Raw genomic sequence first — 16472 nt, forward strand, 5'->3', positions numbered from 1 at the left:
CGTGTGTGTGACGCAGTTGCCCATGGTAACCCCGGAGCCGCGCAGAGGATGGTGAGTGCGGCGGGGTCGGGGCACCGGGGCGGCCTGGCCCCGGCGGTGCCCACCGGAGGGGTCCTGAGCCCGAGGGCGCCCACCGCCGGGGAGCGTGGGGTAAAGGGAGCCGGAGACACCCACCCGGGGGGCTGGCAGGCCGGAGATCACTGAGACCGGCAGTGTCACCATGGGAGGCTTGGCCACCGGGAGCTGGTAGGGCGGGGGTATCCTGTCAGGAGAGGGGGCCTGGGTCAGGGGGACTGTGGGCACACAGCCAGAGGGATGCTGCTGGAGCCTCCAGGCTGACGTGGGGCCCTGGCAGGAGCCTGAGGCTACGTGGGACCTGGAGAAGGGGCCTGGCAGGGGCTGGGAGGCTTGAGGATGCTACGGGGGGAGTCTTTGTTGGGATGGGATCAGCTTGCCTTGAGCTGATGCAGTCAAGGTCTGGAAGGCATGATGGAGAGCTCAGTGCTAAGGAGGGCTGGGAAGCAGGGTGGCCGTGGCCCACTTGGCCTTGCAAGGGAAGGAGCAATGAAGGAACCCAGTGAGGATGTTCAGGGTTTGACTGTGGGGAGTCTGGGAGCATCTGTGACAGGGCATTTGGACAATCCAGTCACGGTGGATCTAATTCTGGGGGTTGGATCCTGGCTACAGGAGTTGAGGGAGCTGTAAGAGACCTTGCTGAGGTGAAAGGTTGTTGGGTTGGTTGTTGATAAACAGCCTTAGAGTGGGAGTTACATCATGACGGAGAAAGCCTGGATGAAGGGGTTGGGAGTTCAGGGATGGACAGGACTGAGACACAGTGCTCAGGGGCTGAAAGAAACCTACCAGTTTGGTGGGGTGAACAATCTGGTGAGTCACTGGGAAAACCCAGTCAATGCTGGCTGTTTAGGATAGTTTGCCAGGATGTGGTGTGGTGTGGCGTTTTCTGCTGGAAGTTAGGGAGATGAGGGACAGTCTGGGCTGAAAAGAAGAAACAGAAATACACTATGCGAAGGGCTGGAAGTGGAGTTTTGATGCTGATGAGAGAAAGAAGGGACCCAGGAAGGAAGGAAGTGTTCAAGGGAAGAAATAAATTGTTTGAGAGAGAGCAGTGCAGACTTACAGAACCAGCTGGGGTCTTGGTGCAGTGAAGGATCTGGTTAGGGTGGAGGCCAATGCTAGGAGATGGGTGGTATGGTGATGGTGTACTGTAGTCTAAATCAAGGTTGGGGTAAGGTCAAATGATGGTCTGGGTTGTTTGAACAACTTGGATTTAGATGTTGGAGTAGTTGGGATGGGACAAGTGGGATGCTGGCAAAGTCCAGCAAGGACTGGAAGGAAGGGTTGGGGCCGCTGGGCGAGGGATGGTAAGAGAGAGCTGCAGTAGGTGGGGAGAACTGCTGCTGAGCATGCATTGTGTGCAGAGAGCACAGGCGAAAAGAAACAGCAATGGGGAAAGAGCTTTCCCAGGCGCTAATTTGTGTTTTGTCCAGGAGCCCTCTGGACACAAGCTGGATTCATGCAAGTGGGCAGCACAGCAGGAGGAATAAGCAAAGGCAGCAAAGGCAGCTCATCTTCCCTGGGTTAATTCTGGCTGCATCCCCACCTGCTGGGGCACAGAGAAAGAGATTGAGATAAGATCTGTGGGATCTGCTCTATTTTAGATCAGTTGATGATGGAGCATGTCACACCAGACACTGAAGCCATCACAGGATGGACATCTGCTCTAAAGATGAAGGCAGCTGCCTCCAGCAGTGTAGTGCTTTGTGGGACACATTTGTCCGGCAGCTGCTGCTGGCCAAATCTGCTCTTCTGCCTTGTGATGTCCGGATAAGCTGGTGGAGTCCAGGGTCTGGCTGCTGTTATCTGAGTGCTCTGTGTGTGGAGAGGGTGGACTGGGTGTTTCCCAGTGCTCATGTTATTTGATACACCATTTTACTGCCTCTTTGTCTATTTCCCATTTGTGGGAGTTATTTGAATTACAGCCCCTCCGGGAGGGTGGGTGGCGTGGGCTGGGCTGGGTAGAGCATTGCCGAGTGCTCTACTGTCTCTAGAGTCTCAGCTTTCACTAACCAGAATAATCCTTAGTGGTAGAAACCCTGAAAGAGCAGCAAATATATCGAAAACAGCTATGGCAGCCTGGGGGTGTGGGTCAGCAGTCAGAAATGATCCAGGCAGCTTGATGTGACAATTTACTACTTGTCATGTGAGCTGTGGTAGCTGCCCATGAGCATGTTTCTGATGTGTCATGATTGCATTTGAAAGTGCTTAAACCCCCTTCGACGACTACTTGCTCCAGCACCAGTGATAAGAGGGTTAATGATGAGGTTTAAATGATTTCAGTGTTCATTGAAGTGAGTAAGTGCAGAGGGGAAGTGTCTCCTTCTGCAGAGCAGACCAGCATTTCTCACAGCTGTGGGGCAGAGGTGGTGGAAGGTCATAGGTGGAGCACGAAGGGGAAGATGAGCCATAAAGCTGCGTAGCATGAGGGATGTGCAGCACTGAAGTCTTTGGCGCCGTTAAGCAGCATCTGTGGTGGGTGCACAGCAAGGGCAAGGGGAGGCTGCTACATGAAAGGATATGCTGCTTTCCAAAGCCTTGGGAATGCTGTGTGAAGCAGAGCTTGTGGCTTCCTCATCACTGTAATAGCAGTCTCTGGTATGTTATTGATCAGTGGTGGGGCCACAGGATGCCGATGTTCTTCTAAGCCTCTTGATTGAAGCTGCCATCATGATGTCAAAACCAGGGTTGTCAAAGCATGGCCCCATCTCACAGCTGTCATGGAGTGTCTAGGTGACATTAGGCACATGTGGTGGAGGATGAAGTACCAGCATAGCTAAATGCGTAGTCAGGCATCTTTCTTCTGGTCTTGAGCTCATGTTTCTAGCAAAACCAGCATCTATCTGTTGCCTACTGTAGGTGTACATAGTACCCATAATTTCTTTCTTTTGTCCCTCGTTACTTGTTGGTAAGGTCCTATTTAAAATGGCCTCATTAAAAAGAAAATGTTTCTGAGAGTTTGAATAGTGCCTCACTGCTTTAGTTTCGGGTATAGTCCCATGTCATGTTTCTGGTTTAGTTTTCTAGTTGCTGAGACATTGATATGAGAAACTACCTGCAGATAGGACAGTATATTCAGAGACTGTCAAGTTCTGAAACCAGATGAAGATTGCTGACATTGTCCAGTGCTGGGCATCAGTTCGTCTCTGTGCAAAATGCTTCCTTCAAACTTGCTAAAACCAGAGGAGTTTGATTTTAATTATGAAAGCAGGATTCATGCTGGCCGTGGTTAATATACCAAACCAGCAAGTGCTATGCGACCTCTTTGGCAGAAAACTGTGTTAGTAGGCTTGAGCTGGAAAAACTCTGTAGGTGATTCGGCTCCATTAAATCTTGGATTTCAATGCAGGAGAGAAAGTCTGCATTGAATGACACCATATGGTGGAGACATGCAGCAAGCAAATGATTTTTTGGGAGTTTTGCCAGAGTAAGAAGTATTGAATAAACTGTGCTCAATAGATTAATTTCCTTTGGTTGTATTTTGAAAAAGACTGGGTGATTTTATGACCATTAGTGACATTTGCAGTTCTGCAGCCGAAGATAAAGGTAATCAAACGTCATTCTTCAGGACACCAGCTAATCAGTGCAGTTGTCATAAAAGGACTTCCCTCCTCCAGCTCTGTGTGTTCAGGATTTCACCCTGGATGACAAATGTAGCCTCAAATATCTACTGTTGAAGGCAGGATATTTGGCTCAACTGAGCCCCTCATCCGTCCCCATGTCAGCTTCTCCTGTGTGACTTTCTGAAACCATCACGTGCACCTTCTGTCTTTAACTTACTCTTTAAAACTGGTGAACTGCCACCATATTGCTTAATTAAAAGGAAACTGTGGTCCAAAGCTGCTCTAGGTGCTGTGCAGGCAGAACATGGAGGTGTTCCCCGTGCCATGGAAATACACGTTGTCTGAGGTGAGAGATAACCAAGTGATATGAGTAAGGAGAGTCCAAGACAGGTTCAAACTTGGCATGTTCGTTGCCTAAACCTTATTAAGGATTGTAGGTGTGGCAGAGAAGGAATTAGCAGGAAAATCACAGGGTGGTTTTATGGGTATTTTGTCAAGTTTCTCCCACAGTTGTAGGAAAGGCACAAAGGTTTCCAGATAGAGCTCAGCAGTGCTGGGGCTGACATCACAAACCATGGGGACACAGGAGCCATCACCTCCATGGCAAATGTGCTTGGTTGGGAAGGGCCTTGAGTGTAAAGACAAGTGACTTGTGGTTGCAGCAAAGGGGAAGATGAGTCCATGCAGGGGTGTAGAGATGCAGGAGATGTGGTCGCAGCAGCAGGCTGAGGTGCTGAGTTTTGTGGCTGTATTGCCTCCTGGTGAGTTGATTTGATTCTAGCTAAATATCCATGTCTAGTAGATAAGCAATTGCTGGTGACTGAGGTTGGTTTTATTTTAAATTAATTATCTGAGCTTTGTGGCTAATAAAGTTAAGCAGAATACATTTACTTCTCTTTCCTAATAAGAATGAACTGTGCTCTGCAGCAGCTTGTGGGCTGTGCTTTATCCATGCCCTGCATATCCAGCCCTGAGTACAAGGGGAAATTGTTCTTTCCATTATGGCTTTATATTGCCAATCTGATACAATATTTAAACAGATTATCTCAATGCTCTATTTGTCCCAAACCAATTTTTGCTTTGGCTTATAAAGTGAATCTTCGTTTCAGCGGCTTCTGTGGTACAGGATGTAGTTACATGCATCAACTAGTTCAAAAGACCCATATACAGTGTGGATTTAAAGCTGAATAAACCCACAAAACCCTTAGCTAGGACTATAAATGTCACTGTATTTTTATGTATGTCTGTATTTTATTTTTTTTAAGAGAATAGGGTTACTGCATGGTGCTATAACTGAAAGTCCTTTGATAATTCAAGGGTTATTTTAAACCTAGCAATGATATACTTTCATAAAACCACACATCCCTGTTTTTTGAAGGATGCTAATAAGATGGTTAGCTTTGCTTTCATGCTGAATGTGTTTATGAGTGCTCTTGCCCATTTAGTTGCATCTCTGAATTTAATGCCCCACTCTGATTTCATAGTAATTGCCAGGACATTCTTCTCGTATGTCCCCATTCACTGTCTGGAAAACGCAGTCTCCTCATTGCTGACCCCATCAGTCTGTCTCCTCATGGTGCTTGTAAAGAAAACCCTCTCCACCAAGGACAAAGATGTTTTTAAACAAGCCAATCTGATATAAAACATAGTTTGCTTAACCCAGAGGTGACCAAGAAGTTGTTGCTGGCTGACTGTGCCCAGCCTTGAGTTGCTCTGTCTGCCTGCCCCTCTCCAGAGGCTGCCCGTGCTGCCATGCTGTGCTGTTCATTATCCAAACAGCATCTGCAGTTCCCTCCTCTGTTACAGATGCCGCAGTCTGCTCGGTTTTGTGCAAATGACACACTGCCCTTATACTCCTGTGAGCTGTCTTTGCAGCTCTCAGCCAGCCACCATCTCTGTCCTGCTTGAGACTTTTCCTGCTCCTCACACTGGAGCCCTCAGTGCCATGCAGGCATCCTGGGCATCCTCCCTCCTCACTGCAGGTTAAGTCCCAGTACTGAGGCATTTGTTTGCTGCCCCACTTCAAAAGCCTGCTCCTCTCCTGTTGCTTCTGAGCATCTTCTCTACACCAAATTTTTCCATTTCTTGGTTTTCTACCTGACATATTCCATCGTGAGAAAGGGTTACTACCTGACTGTCATCAGCCCAAGTTAGTTTCAGCATTGTGTTTGCTAGCAGAGAAGTGCTCGTCAATCAGTGTGTGTGCAATAAGGGCTGCTTGTCCCACTTAGTGGTGGCATGCAGCGGGGAGCTCATCTGAGTTATTTTTTCCAGTCTACTAAGCTGTCAGGAAATGCTTTCTGTCTTCCTAGCCAGTGTGCTCATAAGAGCAATTAAAAATCGTGTTAGAAACCCATCTGTGCATGGCTTTCCTTCATCTTAAATCTTCACCAAGTACAGGGAGAATGCTGGGTGCAAGCTTTAAATAATATTTACAAAATAGTAACAGTCATAGTAATCAATACTATTATTTGGCTCTTGATTTAAGTTGTATATGCAGACCATGTAACCTATGCTGGCAGCTACTGAAATAAAGTCCACTTCTCTGTGTTGGCTTGCTTGTCTTCCAGCCTTTTAAATCAGCTTACTTTATACCTTAGAGAATACTTTTATTTCTATATATATCCTTGCTTCTATTGGCTATCCCAGATAATCCTGTGATCAGCCATGCAGCAGTGTCACTTGAGTAGAATATGGAACGATGCTGATCATTTTCTCATAGGCTGTCATACTGGCCCAGAAATAGCATCCATCTACAATGGGAGAAGCTCTATTAACATTTACAACTGTTCCTGTTCCCTGAGACCCCTGAGAATTGCTCCGTGGAAGATAAGCAATACTTTGTAGTACATTTTTTTGCGCTCAGTATTTTGGAGTTGAATTCTGAAATATAAAGGCTCTTAATCCTGATCGGCTCTGGGATACACTGCTCTGCACTTAGCAAGTGGTGCTGTGAATAGGATTAGCATTTCAACAGCTTCCTTTTTTAACCGTGAGCAATAAACTGAAATAATAGGGCCTGATTCAGAGCTCTCTGAAGTGGCCAGTGGTACTGTGACTGGTGTGCATTGGCTTTGGGTCAGGCCCATGAGAAGTGGGGTCATCCCTACTGAGCTGAAATCCATGGATTTTCAAGCCAACAAACACGACTATAAATGTGACTGCAGGTGAAAAGAAAATGTGCTGCTAGTCATGCAGTGAAAACTTATGTGTTTTAATGATGTCAAGGGCAGTCAGGACATGCATGTAAACAAGTAAGCATGAGAGGTATTTCTGTTGCTGTTCCTTTCCCCTTGGACGTGTGGAAGTACAGACTATCATCGGGGTAGAACATGGGCTGGGCACTGTGCGGGGGAGATGAGCTGCTGAGCTGGGAGGGCTTTCCTCTGGCTGTGCTGAGCACAGCCCTCCAAATCCTTTAGCTATGGCCCATGGGGAGAGCCAGATGGGAGCATCTGGCCCTCGAGGCTCGGTGTGTGATGTTACAGGCCTGTGTGCTTTGGCTACAAGCAGTTTGGGGATGGTACTGTGAGGCATGGCACCCTCTACCAAGCAGAGCCCATTCCTGATTAGCAGCTCTTGAGTGGAGCCTGGATTCCCAAATTTTTGCCAGCCTGTTTATGCAGTAGGTGATCCCCTGGGCCTGTTTACTGGGCTGTGAGACTGCAGTGTTGCTGTTCCTTGCACCAGCTCTGAATTTCTGAACCTCAGCTTTCCACAGTGCTTTTTAAAAGCACAGCAACAGTGGCAGTCCTGTTCTTTCTACAGATATCCTTCAGACCCATTTTTACTAAGTTCTGTCTCTTCTCCCTGTTTTGTTACACATCATGAATGTAGTTTGAGCTGTATCTGGAAATTAAATGGAAAACCAACAGATTACTTTTAAATCAGAAATGCTCAGAGGAGTGGATCAAGTCTCATGTGCTTTTGAATCTCGGTGCACTGTTGAAAGTTTTGGCATCGCGACTGATCGTGCTGTGTCCTTTCCAAACGCTCCTCAGCTCAGAGCGGTGTGATGAGCAGTAGTGGGCAGCAGCAGTTCCCAAAGAGCTGAGCTGGGGCTCTCCAGGAGCTGGGAGAAGGGCATTGCCTCAGTCGTGCTGCAGCTGTGACAGTTGTGCCACATCCTGCACTCTTCATCTTGAGGATAAGTTTCTGATTGCTGTGATCTGGAGGGGATTGGGGGCAACCTTCATGGCTCAAATAGTCCTTCGCTCCCAGCAGGAATATTTAGAGGGTGTAGTTCCTCATAGCAGCAAAGCACTTTGTGGCATTTAACTGATTCACCCTTGCAGGTCGACAAGAAGCATTGTCTCCATTTAGCAAACAGGAGAACAGAAAAGCTTGAGAGATGATGGGCCCCCGTGGGCCTAGGTTTGTGTTAACACTTGAACTTTGTTCCTGCCTCTGGGTTTTAGTGGGCTTCAACATGGGAATTGTCTGGGAGAGACCAAGCAGGAGTCCTGAGGGCTCCGGAAGGGGCTGTAGGTGTATTCTTCTCCTGGATTTGCTCAAGGAAATTAGTTACAAGAGCGTCTGTGTCCTCATGCTGGGTCTCATTGTGGTGTGCGCTGCTCAGGCTCTGAGGAGCAGTGCAGCAACACGTCCAAGGACACGTGGGCCGTCATGGATTCACAGCCTGCTCCCATGCCCTTGGCTGCAACTGCCCCTCTCCTCTGCGGCTGGGCAGCCAGAGGCAGCGGGAAGTGGGGTGATTTGCAGCTCTCAGTTACGTGCCAGGATCCAGAGTGTTTTTCCAGCCATTTTAGAGAGGTGCAGGTCTCTGAGGGGTGGCACTGACAAAAGCTTGGGTGTGCTGCTGGGATGTGTGTGGTTGTAAATGAGCTGACCTGCATATTCTGTTTCCTCATCCTGAGTGATACTGTCAGCTCAGAGAGCTGAGCCTGGCTAATGACTGAAATCCACTGTGCTTTTCTTAGTGAGCATGTGTGGTGATCTGAGATAGTTGTTAAGTGCTACATCCTGAGAACCAGAACTGCACGTGCCCCATGGGTCCCTCATGTTTTAGACAGATAAACGGGGTTTGAGCTGATCAGGGAGTTACTATGAAAAGAACTGATGTCAGGTACATAGTAACCTGCAGTTAACTAGGAGGGAGATTAAATTAATGGGGTTTTCCCTCTGATAAAGGATAATGAAGAGCTCGCGAGTATTTGGTTTGCAGATCCTACACATGATATGTGTAGGCACTGGCTTCCTGGCACAGGGAATGCTGAACAGCTGTGTGACAGCAATGCAGCCAGTGGTGCACCCCACTGAGCGACATTTGTGCTATCTGAGACCTTGTCGATACACTCTGAGATGAAGGAAAATAAGAGGTGAGGGGGAGGAGGAGAAGAGGAAATGGGAATAGGGACTGCAGGAAGGGGTTAATGTGTCTTGGGATCCATTGCCATAGAGAACCCATTTCAAGGGAGGAGGGCATGGCATGGCATGGCATGGCATGGTGGGGGGCAAATAACAGCTACAGTCTCTCTTGTGGATTTAGGGTTTACTGTCAATCTTGCGTAAACTGAAAAGTGCCCCAGATCAGGAGGTGAGAATCCTCCTCTTGGGACTGGATAATGCAGGCAAGACAACACTCCTGAAACAGCTGGCATCTGAGGACATCAGCCACATCACACCAACACAGGTGAGGAAGGCCTTTTCCTGCCCAAAGCAGTTCTTGTGGTCCCACCTGCCTTATTATACAAAACACTAATGATTCAGCAGAGTGTAGTGAAAGTGGAAGCAACCGGAGCCTGGGGCACCATTAAGTTGGTGTGTTTTCTGCATAAGAGGAGGCTCCCTGAAGGAGCCAGAGACTGTCACGTCACTCTAGATCTGTCAGGTAGTGTAAAAGTGGATGAATGCTGTGCAGTTCTGCAGAAGGCTTTTGGGTCATGCTAGGGTTACATGAATAAGACTTTGTTCCTCTTGTCCTTCCCAAACAGGGGACATGTACAGGTGATGCTGCAGCACTAGACAAGCCCCTGTTTCCTTGCATGTTTCACCCAGCCAGCTCTGAGGGTCCTACATATTCCAGCACTCCCTCACTGATGCCTGTGGTCCTCTTTCTTTGAGCCTTGGGCTTGGGGAGAAGGATGTCTCCCATGAGAAGCACTGCAGCATCGCTCTGATGTTGACCAGAGGAGGTTGCTAGAGAGCTATGGGAGATGCTTCCCCCCACCTCGGAGCTGCCTCCCAAAGCTCCCAGCCCTGATACCCCAATTCCAAGCCCCAGTCCCCTGGGTGGTGTGGCAGTATGTTGCCAGCCCACGCCACATCCTGTTTTTCTACTTGAATGCACTTTCAGTTGGTGTTCTAATTGATGAAATGGACCCTTCAGACATGCAGCTGTTGCTCTTTTAAGCCCAGCATTAGCTGTGTCATGTTGAATTGAGCAGAGACCTCTGGCTTCACGTTAGCTGAGAATCTCTACTCAGCTTTCACAAGCTTAGTCCTGCTTCTCACAGCGCCCTTGTTTTCTCCTTATCTACAGCTCTCCCACCTCTTCCTGCACCCACCCTGCTGAGCCCTCCCAGGGCACTAAGTGCATCGTATATCTCCATAGCCATGACAGCATCAACCCTTGACCCAAGAACACTGGCAAACTGATGGTTTGGCGCCTCAGTTCACTTTCACCAGTGCCTCTCCCACAGCCGATCCATCTTTATGGCTGCCCAGCCCATCTCACTGCACATTGCAGGCATGGGATATATAAGGTGTTAATGTCTGCCTATGAACGTCCTCCAGCCAGTCAGCTTTATGCTCTATGTGGCTTTGTTTCTGCTCTTTCCAGGGCTTTAACATCAAAAGTGTACAGTCTCAAGGCTTCAAGCTGAACGTATGGGACATAGGCGGACAGAGGAAGATCAGGCCATACTGGAGGAACTATTTTGAAAACACTGATGTCCTTGTGAGTATTGGCTGCAATTGAATGCTGTGTTCATGCAATGGCTTTCCAAGGTCTCCGCCAGAAATTAGGAACAAGTAATGTAATGTCCAAGTCCTCAGCAACACCATTGCCATTGTAACAGGAGTTACTCTGAGTGAAATGGCAAGACTGGTTGGGTGCAGTAGGAAAAATACAGTGATGTTTGGAGAAATCATTCAGTTGCATATTTTTACTTTCACAGGATGGTGCTGGTTATAGCCAGTTCCTTTCCTCACATCTCTGTTTCCTTCAGATGAAAGAACATTAATAACTTGTAGTATACCCATCTATAGGTCCTTTCACTGGAGATTCTGAAGGTCTGTCATGGGCATTAGTGACTTAAGCCTCATGTGTAGAGGTAGGTCAGTATGGTGCCTTTGTTTTCTAGTTGGGGAAACTGAGGCTCAACAGAATTAAATGCTATGTCTGGCGTCATATGGGAAAGCTTCTGACTGAGGGACACAGAGAGACCCCTTGTCTTTTCTTTTGCTCCTTTAATCATAAGGCTGTCCTTTAATGTTTTGGACAACTTTGCTGTAATTACCTCAGAATTAGCTACAGATTACTACAATTGTATTTACAGTGCAGGACCTTTGTGTTTCCATGCTAGAGCATGTTACCCTTGGACCCTCCAAGTGCTGCCCTGACTAGTATCAGATATCACCTCTAACATGCAGCCTTGTGCCAGGGTGAAGGCAGGGTGGGGGCTTCAGGCTCCCCAACCCAAGCAATGTTGCCTGTGGTAACAGAGAAAAGGCAAAGACTGCAGGGCTCCCATGGGAAAGCGGGAAGTGCTCTCAGAAAGACGCCCTTCCTCCCTCCTGTCACATACATACTAATATATTGGGAGCTTCCATGCACTTCCACAGAAGGATCAGTGCACCTAGGAATAGGACTCTACTCCAAGGCTCACGTCAGGATCCTGAAGGGCCTGGCTGCACCTGCAAGGTTTAGAAAACCTTGTCCAAATGAAGCTGTTATTTAAATGGGACTAATAAACCCTCAGTAATCTCTTTTGCAGATTCCCCCTTTTCAGCCTGAATTTGGAATCTGTTGTTTGAGGGCAGCCACCAGAGCACAAACCCTGTTGGTTGCTTTTGCAAAGACTAATGGAAGTTGTCGGAGCAGTCCCAGGCACAGCTACAGGTTGGGCAGAGAAGAGATTCAGAGCAGCCCTGCAGAGAAGGACTTGGGGGTGTTGGTCGATGAGAAAATGAACATGAGCCGGCAGTGTGCGCTCGCAGCCCAGAAAGCCAACCGTATCCTGGGCTGCATCAAGAGGAGCGTGACCAGCAGGTCGAAGGAGGTGATCCTGCCCCTCTACTCTGCTCTCGTGAGACCTCGCTTGGAGTATTGTGTGCAGTTCTGGTGTCCTCAACATAAAAAGGACACGGAATTGTTGGAACAATTCCAGAGGAGGGCCACGAGGATGATCAGGGGACTGGAGCACCTCCCGTATGAAGACAGGCTGAGAAAGTTGGGGCTATTCAGCCTGGAGAAGAGAAGGCTGCGTGGAGACCTCATAGCAGCCTTCCAGTATCTGAAGGGGGCCTACAAGGATGCTGGGGAGGGACTCTTCATCAGGGACTGTAGTGACAGGACAAGGGGTAACGGGTTCAAACTTAAACAGGGGAAGTTTAGATTGGATCTAAGGAAGAAATTCTTTACTGAGAGGGTGGTGAGGCACTGGAATGGATTGCCCAGGGAGGTTGTGAATGCTCCATCCTTGGCGGTGTTCAGGGCCAGATTGGATGAGGCCTTGGGTGACATGGTTTAGTGTGGGGTGTCCCTGCCCATGGCAGGCGGGTTGGAACTAGATGATCTTAAGGTCCTTTCCAACCCTAACTATTCTATGATTCTATGAAATATCAGGGTTTGAGAAACTAGCAGGACACACTTTGCATGCTCCTCTGTGGCCATCGAGAAGGGGACATGGCACGGCTGTGAGGTGACTGTGCCCATTGAGTCCAAGCTCTGTAGCTGTGTGTGGTTGGGGAGGCAGTAAGTGTGCAGATCAAAGTCAACACTGCAAAGCAGCAGCCAGGGTTCTTTGCCTGCTATGGCAGGTGCTGAGGCTGCAGAGACAGTACAACCACAAAACAGTATCTGGAAGACTGCTGGCAAAGACAATGAGCTACACTGGCCTGTGGGCTTCCACCTTTCCCAATGTGTGCTACATGGGAGGTGCAGAAGTAAACGTGAATTTGAAGACTGAAGGAGATGCAAGCAATTGTTTTCCCTGTCCTACTTCCACCCCAGTTAAAACAATGTAGAGAAAAGCCTTATTTAAGAAAAGGGGTAGGTAGAAGCAGAGTCACTTCGGAGCAAGCAGCAATGTGAATTCAGAGGGAATAAGTGGTGCACAGATGGACCTAAGCTCCCCTCCTTGCATTCTGTGCTGACACCCAGCCCCAGACTGGGAGCTGTCAGCATGTTAGCGCAGTGCTTTCCTATGTCCGTACACACCAAAACTGGGATCAGGTATGTGCTAGTGACTCTCCGTCTTCTACTAGCCCTCACCCCTGTTCTAGCCAATAATTTTATCCTCAGACAAACCTGGTGCAGGTTGTGCATCTGTAAATTAAGCCAGTTTATCCCTCGTGTTATTTCTTCATCCAGTCCCACCACTTGTAATTTCTGCCCAACCCACTTACTCCAGGTTTTGTTTCGGCATGTCGCTCTAAGGAGGCACCCAATTTACAGGAATTTCTCAAGCTCCATTTCTCCAACAAGCTGTACTTGGTGGCTGTTCAAAGCGACCAGCTGTGCTACAGAGCACCACAGCCAGAAACAGGCTCTTGTGTGGCCCTGGCCATAGAAGGAAGGTGGAGATGAGACACACTACAGTTCCCAGGACTCCCTGCTTCTGTCTTCTCCTAAACTATTGCACAAAGCAGAAAGGACCCTCTAAGGAGTATGAAAAAGCAGGAAGTGATTGCAAATTCAAATCCATGCAGGTGCCTTTGAGTGAGAGCTTGGTCTTGCATCACACACCTGTGATATTTGGAAGCTTAACCCAGGCAAATAAGGTGTGGATATCTGGCTGATTGCATATTCAGACAGGCACCTGCAGCTATTTGGCACAGTGCTTTCTGGTTTGGAAGTAGGCACTCTGCACATACTTTACCTTCTCTGTGCTTTTGTGGCTTTTGCCCGGAGCACTGTTGTCTCTGCTTCTCATCTTGCAAAATAGCTCCCTAGCAAGGAATGGGAGTAGTGCAGGGGAAAGCCTGGCTGGTTGGGCTCAGAACTCTGCCTTGCCAGTTACAGAAGCACTGTAATAGAGGAGGTTCCAACTTTCAGTTGAGAAAGCACTTAACTATTTCATTTATGTGTTGCTAAGCTTCCCCTGAGATGTCCCAAAGGAGGACAGACGACAGTCCAGTTTCACCCCAGAGCACAGCTGCACTGCAGCTTCTTCCTTTCTTTGTGTGTTTCATACCCCCAAATAGGATGCACAGGGTGGATGCTCAGGAAGGGCAGAGAGGACAGGCATAGCTGACACAGTATTGGTGCCCATGCTTGGGATCCCGTTGTGGGGAGAGGCTGTGTGTCACGGTGTGCCTTTCCCATCACGTGGCTCCAACAGCGTGCACTGCTGACACATCCCTACCATGCAGTTGCATCCAGCCCTGCCACGTGTACCCCAGCCTCTGTCAGTGTGCATCAGCCTGGCCTGGGGGGACCACAAGACCTCGAGGGATGAACAGAGAGGTCTGAGAGGTGCTGGGTTACCTCCTCAGCCCTGGCATAGATTCTCCTGCTGCATGTTTGGTCCCATTTCAAACAAATGTAACAGTGCTCATTAAGGGAGTGCCTACAGTTTAATAGATACTGGTGCTAGAGATCTTCCCTCCCCCTACTATTTGGTCAAAATTATCCTGGAAGCATGGAGTGTTATGCTGAGACTGCCAGAGAGGATGCCATTTATCTTGATGGTGGGGTGCTGTGCTCATCTATTCCCTGAAAACCAGGCTGACACTTGCTCCCTGTAAGCCACCAAAGAGCATGCGGATGACATGCTAGCAGCTTCAGTCACTGCTGATGGGGAATGGCAGGGACTGAGAGCAAAATGCTCAGTGTTTGTCACCAGTCCTGTCCCTGTCTGCTGTCCCAGTGCCCTTCTCCTTCAAAAACCTTCCCCTACCACGTAATGAAAAAAGGATACCAGGCTATTCTTGCCCAAGTGTTATACTAGAGTTCCCTGTTTCTTTAGATGTAGCTTGATACTTGTATGATCTGAACAGCACAGCATTGCTAGGGGTAAGGAGGGTGGCTGGACTTAATAAGTATGTATTATGGGGGACCTTTAGGGAGTCTTTTAGCCTGTGTAGACCTAGAGCTGCCTTCACTGAGGTCTCATTTGCATTTACAGAAAGAAATGGGTACATGCTGTGCTATTGGAGAGGGTGGAGAGCCCCTCCCAAGGCAGGGAGCCTGCGGGCTGGGAGATCCACCCTTCTTCATACCAGGGAACAAGTGTCTGGTTGGGACCTCGTTGTGGACCATGAAATGTGGTGCCCAGCCCTGAGAGGGTGGCAGGATTGTATTGTCTGTCTTCATGAGCCAGCTGCTCCCTGTTTTTTCCATCGTAGAATCATAGGATGGTTTGGGTTGGAAAGGACCTTAAGACCAGGGATGCCTCATACTAGACAATCATCCTGGTGGACAGGCTGGTTGCTGGAGTCTCATAGGCTCTATCCAGCACTTTTCCCTAACCACCTGCTCCAGGATGTTGCAGTAGGATCACTTGATGGAGAGAAACTGAGTGTCCTAAATGTATTCACCTGCTCTGAGTGCCATTGTGTGCCTTGGTGGCTTATTGAGGTCACAGGTCCTGCTAGAGGGCAGCACGGCATAGTAACACCAGTGCAGTGGTTGTACACTTTGCTAGACCATGTCTGGCTCCCCAGGTTTTGTCCTCTTGTGCTCAGCTTCAGCTTGTAAGCTGGTTATTTGGAAAGATACCAGGGAGATACCTATTTTCTTCAGCTGATAAATGCTGTGGAGATGGTGAGAGCATCCTCAGTACTGCCCCCAGCTGCCTTCTGATCCTACCCGCGTGGCTGTCAATCCCCCACCAGCTTTAAGAGGTGGTTCCTCTCTTTTCAGAATGTCTTGAAGTTTTGTCAAATTTTGCTGTAAATAATACTGGAGATCTTTGTGCCCAAAAGCATAATCATTAGGCTCAGCTCACTTAAGCACGTGATGTTGTAGAAGAGTATCTTCTGGGAAGAGTAACTTCTCTCTTTTCTTTTTCAGATCTATGTCATTGACAGCGCAGATAGGAAGAGGTTTGAAGAAACGGGTCAGGTAAGTTACTTATGCCCAGCTTCCTTTGAAGTAATTCAGTGCTTCTGAGTGCCCCTTGCTTACAAAAGTTAGGAAGATGGTTTTGTTGTTTATGAGGGAAATTTGCATTTCAAGAGACTTGCCTTTCAACATCAATGCAGATTATTTTGGTAGATGTGAAACAAGGAAAATAGGTAGCCTAATTCTGTTTAAAGGGAACGGTTTTCATTGAAGTTATACAATAATAGCAAATGGAGTCTAAGACTGAAAGCAAAAACTTCTCTAAGTCCTTTAAACCTTGCCAAACCAAGACCCTGAGGAATCCCATTTTCTTATTTACAAAGTTGAAATAGAAATCATATTGACTTGATTGTCTTTTGGATGTAATTGAAAAAAAAAAACAACCCACCAAAATTAAGAACTTTCTAACTAAGACTGGCCAGAAAATAAGATTTCCGTTTTGCAAACTTTTGATCTTTTGCAACATTTTGTGTTTTAGGATAGAACAAAAATAGGACTTTTGAACTTTCTTTTGTAAAATTCAGGAAGTGACATTGTCCCAAAATAGCTAGCAACAGATTTATCCCCCAGAAATGGGAGATTTA

At 47.9% G+C, this 16472-nt stretch overlaps 1 protein-coding gene across 3 annotated transcripts in view; it reads left to right on the top strand.

The window, feature by feature from the left end:
• The window catches only part of ARL3 (ARF like GTPase 3), a 31116-nt gene continuing 14644 nt past the window's right edge, over nucleotides 1-16472 (top strand). For all 3 annotated transcript variants that reach the window (XM_080621545.1, XM_080621546.1, XM_080621547.1), the window contains exons 1-4: nucleotides 1-51; nucleotides 9148-9291; nucleotides 10441-10557; nucleotides 15838-15888. In XM_080621545.1, coding sequence (XP_080477671.1) covers nucleotides 49-51; nucleotides 9148-9291; nucleotides 10441-10557; nucleotides 15838-15888 — 315 coding nt within the window. In that variant the 5' untranslated portion in view covers nucleotides 1-48. The remainder of the gene's footprint in view (nucleotides 52-9147; nucleotides 9292-10440; nucleotides 10558-15837; nucleotides 15889-16472) is intronic.

Source organism: Psittacula echo, assembly GCF_963264785.1.
Source record: "Psittacula echo genome assembly, chromosome: 6".
NCBI lineage: Eukaryota > Metazoa > Chordata > Aves > Psittaciformes > Psittacidae > Psittacula > Psittacula echo.